The sequence below is a fragment of the Podarcis muralis genome, chromosome 5 (assembly GCF_964188315.1).
Source record: "Podarcis muralis chromosome 5, rPodMur119.hap1.1, whole genome shotgun sequence".
Lineage (NCBI taxonomy): Eukaryota > Metazoa > Chordata > Lepidosauria > Squamata > Lacertidae > Podarcis > Podarcis muralis.
In genome coordinates this window covers 100,483,778-100,494,529 of record NC_135659.1, presented here as the reverse complement: position 1 = coordinate 100,494,529, position 10,752 = coordinate 100,483,778, and the positions used below count along the sequence as shown (strand labels likewise).

General features: G+C 48.4%; 1 protein-coding gene across 1 annotated transcript; it reads left to right on the top strand.

The window, feature by feature from the left end:
- The first annotated feature begins 1,823 nt into the window (after nt 1-1,823).
- Nucleotides 1,824-10,513, top strand: LOC144327875 (actinia tenebrosa protease inhibitors-like). The gene is made up of 8 exons (XM_077929482.1): nt 1,824-1,998; nt 3,944-4,111; nt 5,301-5,453; nt 5,984-6,139; nt 8,151-8,288; nt 8,394-8,576; nt 9,962-10,138; nt 10,300-10,513. The coding sequence occupies exons 1-8, from the start codon at nt 1,824-1,826 to the stop codon at nt 10,323-10,325; spliced, it is 1,176 nt and encodes a 391-aa protein (XP_077785608.1). The 3' UTR covers nt 10,326-10,513.
- The last annotated feature ends 239 nt before the right edge of the window (nt 10,514-10,752 follow it).

The window sequence follows — 10,752 nt, the reverse complement described above, 5'->3', positions numbered from 1 at the left end:
AGCCAGCTAGTTTTCTGCTGCTTCTATGATCCTGAGAATACACTCTACTTCACAAGTATCCTGAAGAACTTACTGAAATATTTCCTTGTGAAATATTGCATCTCAAACAACAAGCACCCCAAAACAATGTTTGGAAAAGATTATGAACTTTCTCCTGATCCATTTCATTCTCTCTCTCTCTCTCTTTGTCACACACACACACACACACACACACACACACACACACACACAAAACAACAACAACAACACTGGCCCCTTGGAACAGAAGCATACAGTTCATTGCATCAAGATTTCATTTTTCTTTCCATGCACATCTGATTTCGTCTAAGATGGCACCAAACACTGCATGTTCATAGCCAATCAGGGATGAAGTACGACAATACCAGGAAGCCAATTCAAAGTGAGATGAATGCCTCCGCCGTCACCCTCAGCAAGTGCTTGACAAATGGCCGCAGAGTATTACGGCAGAGACATGTTCCACCCGTGCTCATGCATCTCATCTTTAGTGCCCTTGGAGATTGCATGCAATATTGCTTCTGCACTGCATCACAGTTCAAACGTGCCATAATGGACACGCACACTTCTGACTGCCAGCTCTGCATCAGGGAGACAAAGTGTTCCATCTGCATGATAAGATCCCTATCAGTTGCACGTAACATCCTAGTGCCTTTGTGATTTTATCCATAAAACAATGCAAGTTCTAGAACAATGGGGGACACCTCAGGCCCTAGATATCTGCACTTGGAGCAGAAATGCTGCAGGCCTGTGGATTCTGGGTGGATTATTTTAATGGCCATTTTCTGCTCTCTTTTTTAATCCAGCTCATGCAGAATTCTGCTCTGGAACCTCTGCACTAAGCCACTTTTAGAGTCAGTCATCGCAGGCTCCCTAAAACCTGCTATTTGGAATGGACACTAAATTCAACCTGCTGAAATATCACAGTTTCATTTCCTTATTTCTGCCATAAAAATGCACACACATTTAGACATGCATAGATGTGTATAGATACCGAGCAGAGAAATTAGAATCATAGAATTGTAGAGTTCGAAGGGACCCCAAGGGTACTCTAATTAGGAATCACGGCTGAAGAATCCCTGACAGGTGACCACCCAACCTCTGCTTTAAAAATCCCCAAGGGAAGAGGACTTCTATGTACCAGACACCAGATAAAGAAAGAAAAGTGTGGGTCTCTCTAGTGACAGAGGTCACAGAACTCTGCCCTCTGAGGGGGTCTTTTCTGGCTTGCTCCAGCTAAAATGAGCTTGAGACATCCTCCTCATGGAAAGCGCAGGGCCCTTTGAGACCAACAACATGAGACTCTCCCAGTATGTGGTCAAGGGCGAGAGGTCCAGGCAACTCTTGAGAAATATTGAGCCCATTGGTTGATTCTCCTTCACTGGAGGTTTTTAAGCAGAGGTTGGATGGCCATCTGTCATGGATGCTTTGGTTGAGATTCCTGCATTGCAAGGGGTTGGACTAGATGACCCTCTGGGTCCCTTCCAACCCTATGATATGTCAGCCAATCTCACTTTAGAGATGCCCCAGAACTGGATTTCCACTATGCAGCCACCCCAAGGCTTCATGGAGAAAGAAGTCATTCCACAGAGCCTTTTGCCAGTTCCTGGCTGTGCCCCTGCCTGGGAACTGAGGAGACCATAAATCTGCCAAACACCCTCCTCCATCCCCATCAGACCACACTTTTCCCTGGGCAGCAGCTGCTGCCAAATCCCTGCCCTGCCCTTCTCCCTCTCTGGAACATTTCAGCCTCTCTCCCGGTCCCCTCCCTGAAGCTCCATTGTTCAGGGCTGGGCTGGGCTTCCTGCATGGAGCCACCTGCCGTCCTGGTGAGGTCAGAGTATAATAAGGTGCTTCTGCCTGAGCCGTGGAGAGAACTCGCTCCTGGGTCCACCATGCACCATCCTTCCAGCCTCTTCCTCCTGGCGGGGACCCTTCTGCTCTTGCACCAGCTCCCTCTTGCACCTGCCAAGCTCATTGTGGGTGAGTGGCGCCTCCCCTTTCCCTTCAGCGCTCTCTTCTCTTTAAACCGGCCCTTCCAAGTGTCCCCCAATGTTCAGGGGTGACCCTGTTAACCTGCCTTGTCTCTCCTCATCATTAGCCTGGCCTTTTCTCCCGACACGTTTTTGATTTTACCAACCAGCTATGTTAATAAGTCCATTTTTATCCTTTGTTGCAGGGCCCCTAAAAGGCATAGGGCTCATAGGTAAGTGCCTACTCTGCCTATTTGGTCATCTGGCACAGCTCTCCTTGGATTGTGGCCACCAGCCTTCCTTCCCCTTTTGCAGCAGGGGAAAAAAGAAAGGTTAATGTTATGCTAGTCTGCATCAATAGAGGTCTGGTGTCCAGATGAAGGGAAGGAAAAGTACCACCCTTTTCTGCCTTGGTTGGACCCCCACCTACAGCACTGTGCCCAGTTCTGGGTGCCACAATTTAAGAAGGAAGTGGACAAGCTGGAACATGTGCAACTGAGATGATCAAGGGTCTGCAAACCAAGTTCAGGGAGCTGGGTATGATTAGCCTGGAGAAGAGGAGACTGACAGGTCATCCCAGAGCAACCTTCAAATATCTGGAAGATGGAGCAGGCTTCAGAGGGCAGGATCCGAACCAATGGTGACAAGAAAGGAGATTCCTAAACATTAAGAAGAACTTTCTGAGAGTAAGAGATGTTTGACAGTGGGACTGACACCCTCAAAGATGGTGGGCTTCAACTTTTGCCTGGTCAAAAATGAGCCACACAAATAACTCTGGGTGTTCACTGGCCTTAGGAGCACAGGAAGCTGCTCTGCCTGTCAGTCCATGGAATCATAGAATTGTAGAGTTGGAAGGGACCTCAAGGGACCTCTAGTCCACCCCCTGCAATGCAGGAATCTCAGCTAAAACATCCATGACAGTTGGCCATCCAACCTCTGCTTAAAAACCTTCTCCCAAGGGAGACCATACCACTGTCAAACAGCTCTTACCCTCAGCAAGTTCTTCCTTCATCGGAATCTCCTTTCTACACCACCCTGAGTGGCCAGTGCCTTTCTAGGGTGTCAGGCAGCTAATTGTCCAATATTTCATTGAGCCATGTTGTTGCATTGTGAAATATCCAGAAGTCTCTGGTGACAGCAAACCAACTACAATTCTGGTGGCATTTGAGTCTGTTGAGGTGGCCAAGTGAAAGGAGATGAAGGATCTGCTCCTGTACCTCCAACCCTGATGGAGAAAGGGGGGCTTCAGCGGGCGACACCAGGCTGCACAACTCTTTAAGACACAACTTACAGTACGCTTCTGACTTCCTCTAAGAACCTCATGCATGTGTCTCCCTGCAGCTTCATCTGGGGGCTTGATCCTCACTGGGACAGAATGCCACCAAAGCCTGTTTTTGAATGGCAGATAGGGTGGTGCTACCTGCTGGGCTTTTGGGGTAAGACAGGAGAAATACTTTCAGCCCAATCTGAGAATCATAGAATTGTAGAGTTGGAAGGAATCCCAAGGGGCTTCCAGTCACAGCTGTCAACTTTTCCCTTTTCTTGTGAGGAATCCTATTCAGAATAAGGGAATTTCCCTTTAAAAAAAGGAAACGTTGGCAGCTATGCTTCCAGTCCATCTCCCTGCATTGCAGGAATCACAGCTAAATAATTCCTGACCAGTGACCATCCAACCCCTTTTTGAAAACCTCCCCCCAAAAAAGCCTTCTTAGAAAGTCCAGTCCACTGTTCAACAGTTTTTCCTAACGTTTAGCCAGACCCTCTTTCCTTGTCGTCTGAATCCATGGATTCAGGTCCTCCCCTCTGCAGCAGGAGAAAGCAAGCTGTGCTTTTGGGGCTGCCTTCAGAGGACTTTGCAAGTCTATTGCTAGCGTTGCTCCTCCAACATCAGAAGTTCTGGGATCTAAATTCTATATATTGTTTTCAATTCTGTTGCATCTCTTCTTGTCCCGCAGATATCTGCAGACTTCCTCCTCAGAGAGGCATCTGTCTGGCCCTGTTCATTCGCTGGTACTACAACCCGAGGGTCGGGAGGTGCCTGGTTTTTGTTTATGGGGGCTGCTTAGGGAATGCCAACAACTTCCACAGTCGCAGCGCCTGTGAACGCCGGTGCATGCGCCCAGGTAAGACCCCGAGACAAACGGTCAGGTGGAGGCGGAGGGAGGAGCCAAAGATTTTCAGCCAAAATCATTGGAATAAGTGGAGCTGTGAGAATAAGAGGGTTGGACCAAGAAGAGAAGTCCTCGTACAGAACGGGTAAAGAAACAGGAAGCAGAGAGCAGGAATATTTGGAGGGATGTAGAAAGTGAGGTCCCCAAGGATTGGCGTTGGGACCTGAACTTGCTGACGTGTTCATAAATGGCCTAGAGTTAGGGGGGAGCAGTGAGTTTGCTGAAGGTACTTTCAGAGTTAAGAAGCGATTGTGAAGAGCTCCAGAAGACCTCTCCAAACTGAGTGAATGGGAGGTAAAATGGCAAGTGCAATTCAGTGTAAACAGAAGTCAAGTGATTCACATTTAAGACCACCCCAAAATTTCAGTTGCACATAGATGTTCATGGGGTCTGGACAGGTGGTGACTGACCAGGAGTAAGACCTATAGGACAAAGCAAATAGCGCACTTAAGGTCTTGGCTCATTGGGCAGCAGCTACAAAATGGCAGATTCCATCCTAGGGATCACTAGGAAATGATTTGGAAATAAAATGTTAAATATCATAATGCTGTTCATCGTGGCTCCCGTCCAACGACAGAGGTGTTTACTTGCAAGTAAAGGAAGTAAGCTTTTAGCACAGCAGTCCAACAATGCAAACTCAGCAGCTAGGAAAGAGCAGAGGAAATGCAACAATAAACCCAACAGGTCTCTCCTCCTCCCCACCAATCTTTAAGCAGAGGTGGGGAAGGCTCAGCTACTCATGAGAAATCCCTGTGAGCCTTCCTGACCTGGAGGCAAGCTCTTTCCCAAGGGGGCAGGGGAGTCTCCTTCCTATTCTCTATGTGTCACCTCTCCCTGAGAGGAAGCCCTTCTTACATTTTGGAAATTAAAGACTTAGGAACGCCAGGAAGGTCAACAGGAAGGTCTCTCAGTGCTGGCTGCAAAAGTCTCTGGCCCAGAGAGAGAGAGAGAATGGCCACACACTGCATGGGGTGGAAAGAACATGATGGCAGGGAAAGTGAGTGAAGCCAACAAGTGCTCTGAGATGTTTTGGGTTACTTATCGTAAATCAGTCCACATAGTTTGCTTGTTAGGAAGGGCTTGTAATTTCCCAGGAGGTCATACCAGCGAAGGAGTCAGCCTGCCCCATGTTCTCTTCCAGCAACAACTCTTCCAGTCAAGCCTGGCACATGTCCTGCTCGGGTTGAAGGTGAGGTGATGTGTGGCCAGTTCTGCTCCACGGATGCCAGCTGCCCAGGGAACGAGCGCTGCTGCCGGACCATCTGTGGGCGACAGTGCCGGCTCCCTTCCGAAGGTAAGGGCAAAGGGAGGTTGCCGTTCCGGTTTCGGGGACCCTCGGACAGGAGATGCCAGGAGAGAAGAAGACCAGCACCCAACTCATTGCTGCCCCAAGGGTGCCCTTGGCAACCCATCTCCATGGACCCTCTCATCTTGTGCCAGGGATGGGGAAATGCAGCCTTTGGGATGTTGCGGGACTCTAGCTCCTGGCATCCTCTGCAGCCAGCATGGCCAATGGTCAGGGATGGGGGAAGTGGAGTCTAAAAACATCTGGAGGGTTAGAGTTGTCCTCCGCGGCTGGAGGCAGAAATATTTCTGAATCCCAGTTGCTAGAAAGCACAAAAGGTGAGAGGGCTCTTCTGCTTGAGCCCTGCTTGCAGGCAGGCATCTTGTTGGCCACTGTGAAAGCAGAATGCTGCTCTGATTCTTGTATGTTCTTATTGTCATCATGGCACATCAGTCTCATACAATCTGCCCAAAGGTTCTCCGTGGCCTTTGCAGCATCTCCTTCTGCCTTCCCACCTGTTGCTCCCTCTTCCTCCCCAGCCATCCCCGGATACTGCCCAAGGACGCAACGCCGGCTGGACCGCCCCTGCTTGACCAGCTGCACAACCGACTTGGACTGTGACTTCGGTCTCCACATTCCAAGGAGGAAGTGCTGCAGATACGGATGCAACCAGCTGTGTGTAAAGGCTGAGGAAGGTACGGCTTTTCCAGCAAGGACAAAGAACAGCTGGGCGATGTCAGAATAAAATAACAGCTGGGCGATATCAGAATAAAAGAACAAAGTGGTTGGGTGCCACTCCCTGACTCTCCACTCCCATGGATGCCAATGGGGATGGGGGGTATCATTCAGTTTGCATTTAAAGGCAAAACAACCCAATTCACACTTGCTGAACTAAGACACCCACCGAAATGCAGCTCTCTGTTAAAGTTCACAATTGTCTGGATTTTGTGATGCAACTCTGCAACAGAAAATTCCTTACCGAAAGGAGAAGGGTGCAAAACAGTACAATGGTACCTCTAGTTGTGGATGCGATCCATTCTGGGGTGCCGTTTGCACCCAGAAAAGTCCACAGCTAAAGCGGCACTTCTGCGCAAGCGTGGAGTGCGATAGAGCACTTCTGCACATGTGTGAAGCATGCAGAACGCTTCTGAGCATGCACGAAGTGTACAGAATGCTTCTGCGCGTGCGATGTGGCAAAACCCAAAAGTATACACTTCTGGGTTTGCCACATTCACAATCTGAAAATCCACAACGTGAAACAAATGCAACAAGAGCTATGACTGTAGTAGAAATAATGTACAAAACTGCACTGTATCGGGGAAAATTTCTTGCAAACATTGGCAGCATTGCATACTCCAGTTTTCATGAACTGTTGTGCAAACTGATAGGGAAATGGAGAGAATGTTCAGGGTAAAGGAGAAATAAGTTTGGAAAAGAGAAAGCCCACCCTGACAGATTGCTCCATCCTTCAGTATCAAGATGTGTTATGGTTTAGGGCAGGGAAGAAACGAGATTCAGCTCACACTTAAAACCAAGCCTCTTTCCTTCATGCTTTCCAAAACAATATGCAAACTGAAACACAGCTATCCTTCAAAATTCACACAGCTCCGAATTTTGAAATACAGTTCTCCAACCAAGGAATGTGAACAAAAATGCATATGACAGGGTAAAGTGTGCATTAAAAAGGCATAGGTTTAAGGAAATTTTTCTTTGCAAAAGCGTGTATATTAAGCATTCCAGGCCTGAGTTGTGTGTGTGAGAGAGGGGACTACATTTCCACCATCCTGATTTCGGAACCCATATTCTTGCAAAAATGCTAGGTCTTGTGTTTGCAGCTCTGAAAGCCCATTGAGATCGTCAGGAGGAAGACGATCAGTCTTCCTGGCAGCTGGTGGGAGGAAGGAGCAGAGCCTGTTACGGAGAGACTCAGACTCTCCATTGGGCTTCCTCAGCAAAAGTATGGCTGGCTGTAGAGCCTCCTTGGTCAGGGGCAGTGTGCTTCTGCATACCAGCTGCTGGAAATGGAGGGCTGTTGCCCTCAGGTCCTGCTTGTGGGCTTCTCCAATGAGGCATCTGGTTGGGCACCATGAGAACAGGAAGCTGGACTAGATGGGCTCTTGGCCTGATCCTATCACAGAGCTCCTCCTATGTTCTTGACTAGGCTCATGTCAACACCAACAAAGCCTCTCCTCATAGAATCATGCAACTGTAGAGTTGGGCAGCCATCTAGTCCACACCCCCCCTGTGATTCAGGAAGCACAGCTAAGCTACCGTATTTTTCGCTCCATAAGACGCACCTTTTCCCTCCTAAAAAGTAAGGGGAAATGTCTGTGCGTCTTATGGAGCGAATGTGTGGTCGCTCGCTGGCTCCCTTTCCAGCCCCTTGCCCAGGCCTCCATTGTTGAATGTTCTGCAGTTGGAGGCTGTTTGTTTCCCCAGCAACATGTGACTGGCTGATTAGATTATCTGCCTGGAAACTGTAGAAACGGCTCCCTTTCCTTTCCTAAAGAAGCTGCAGAACTGTGAGTTGAACCCCATAAAAACAGGATTTTTCCCTTTGCAAAGTAAGCTCAACGACTTTGAGCTGATCCTCAAAAAAGAGGGCTTTCCCCCTTTCCTCCTCTAAAAGCTAGGCACGTCTTATGTCAGGTGTGTCTTGTGGAGTGAAAAATAAAGTCGTTCTCCTCTCCAACTCTTTTCTTCCAGAGCACCCTGGTGTGTGTCCCAAAAGGGAACTGGTGTACACCTTTGCCCCCTGCAATGACACCTGTAAGGATGACCGAGACTGTCCCCTCACCCAGAAGTGCTGCTTCACTGGGTGCAGCCTGGGCTGCCTGGACTCAGGTACTGGCAAAGCCTTGCCCCACACCTTTTCCTCTTGGGGTACCCGGGCAGTAGCACAGAGCTAGTCAGCCCACACCCCAAACCTTCCCTTCTTCTTTACTACAGTCCGTAGGGACCGGTGCCAGTTGCCTTCTGATGGTGGACTGTGCTACGGCTACATGCCACGATACTACTACAACCCGTCGCAGAAGAGGTGCCTGCGGTTCATCTACGGCGGCTGCGGGGGCAACAGCAACAGGTTCAAAACCAAGAAGGCATGCGAGAAGGCCTGCGGGAAAATCAGCCCAGGTACAGCGCATGCCTTTCATGCACTGCCAAAACCTCCTTGAAAGGGAGTCGCAGCCCACATGTCAGTGGGACACAATTGTGCTCAAAGAGAGCAGGTCCACACGATACATTCTAAGCATCTCTTCAATGCACATTTAAAGCACGTGACTCCCCCCACGGAATCCTGGGAAATGTAGTTTCTTAAGGGGGCTGGAAAAGATAGCTCTGTGAAGGAAAGCTGAAGTTCCCAGGATGCTCTGGGGGAAAGTCATGTGCTTTCAATGTGCATTGAGTTTGCTTTTAGGAATATTATTTATTTGTTTAGCCAAAGCCACTGCAAAACCAAATACATAAAACAGAATGAAATACATAAAACAGAACCGTGTAAACATTGCAGTTAAAATACTTATTAAAATCAGGCGTTCTGTCAGAAAAGGGTCTGTTCCCCTGAAGAATTTAACTTACCATTCCGACAAATTTTTGTCCTTAAAATTGCAGCTCTAAGGGCATAACGAGCCACTTTTTCAGAGGGGGCCTGTCCTCCAATAAAATGTTAATCCGATACCCACTCAATGGCTCAACTGGAAGATTTAAATCTTTGAACAAGGTTGCTCTTCAGTCTTCATAGATTGAGCAAACCAGGAAGTTGTAGGGTAAATCTTCAGGCACATGACCAAACTCTCCATTCAGAAGGAATCTGGCGATATTGTCCTTCAACTACGGCAGTGTGCGTGGGGCTGGAAGCGTGGGGCTGTAAAGGCTTTCTCCATTTGACAGTTTAGCCTGCATGACTTTCTCCCGCCCTTCTGTTCAGGTCCAGTTCCGGTTCTTGCATGCGTACTTACTGTTTATTACTGCTGTTATTTATTAAATTTTTATACCCGCAAGTCTCAAGGTGGTTCATAACATAAAACCACAATAGAAAAACACAAAATAGATAATAAAAATAAAAGCAAGAACAACTCGACTCTCCAACACATTGTAAAAGGTCATTGAATGTCAATCAACCAAAGGCCTGGTCAAAGAGGAACGTTTTTGTCGGGTGCCTAAAGGTGTATAATGAAGGTGCCAGGCAAACTTCCCTAGGGAGAGCATTCCATAGACAGGGAGCCACTGCTGAGAAGGCCCCGCTCTCATGTTGCCACCCTATGGACCTCTTGAGGAGGAGGCAACGAAGGAGGGCCTCAGAAGATGATCTCAGGGTCCGGGTAGGTTCATATGAGGAGAGGCAGCCTTTTGCCTCCCACTGATGTATGAGTTCTTTCTATATGGTGCTAATGCTTTTGCTCTCTTGTTTTTTTATGGGTGGTGAGGGGTGTTTTATGTCGACTTTATATTCTGCATTCATTTGCTATACAATTGTGTGTGTGTATCCACCGCCACTTTTTCTACTTCCACCCCACCAGAGGTTTGCGAGCTGCCCAGTGAGACTGGTCCGTGTCGCGCTTACTCAGAATTCTTCTACTACAATTCAACTCTTTCCTCCTGCAAGAAGTTTGTTTATGGCGGTTGCAAAGGGAACGACAATCGGTTTTACACAAGACTGGAGTGCAAAATGGTCTGCGGAACTTCAAGTAAACCAGGTGAACAAAGAGGATCTGTCCTTCAGGAATGGGACTGGCTTGGGAAACGGACAGGAGGCGGGGTCTCCATCATCTGCCCTGCTGGCCACGGACTCTTGTGTGCCAGTTCAAGGCAAGAATCTCCTTCCTGCCCTTTAACTGTCTCTCTTTCCTGTCCACAGCAAACTCCACCACAACATCTGATTGAGTCATTCATTGACATAGTCCCTTGTCTGCATGATTCTTCATCCTGATCCCCCAAAGTCCGAGGAAGAGACATCAACCTGGAATCCTGCCCTGGGACCCTTGCCTCCTCCCTCCCCCCCTCCACCTTCGGGGAGGCTGGTGGGGTCAACTCTGCTCTCCAAAAATAAAGACATGAGATGTTCAGCTGCATCCTCTGAATCTGGTTCTTGAGTTAACATAAAAGTCTGGCCGCTGGATCAGACCAAAGGCTTACATAAGAACATTATGTAAGAGCATAAGGTGAATTGGCTGGATCAGGCCAATGGCCCCTCTAGTCCAGCATCCTGTTTTCACAGTGGTCAACCAGATGCCCTAATGGGAATCCAGCAAGCAGGATTCAAGCACAAGAGCAATTCTCTTCCCTCCTGTGGTTTCCAGCAATTGAGATT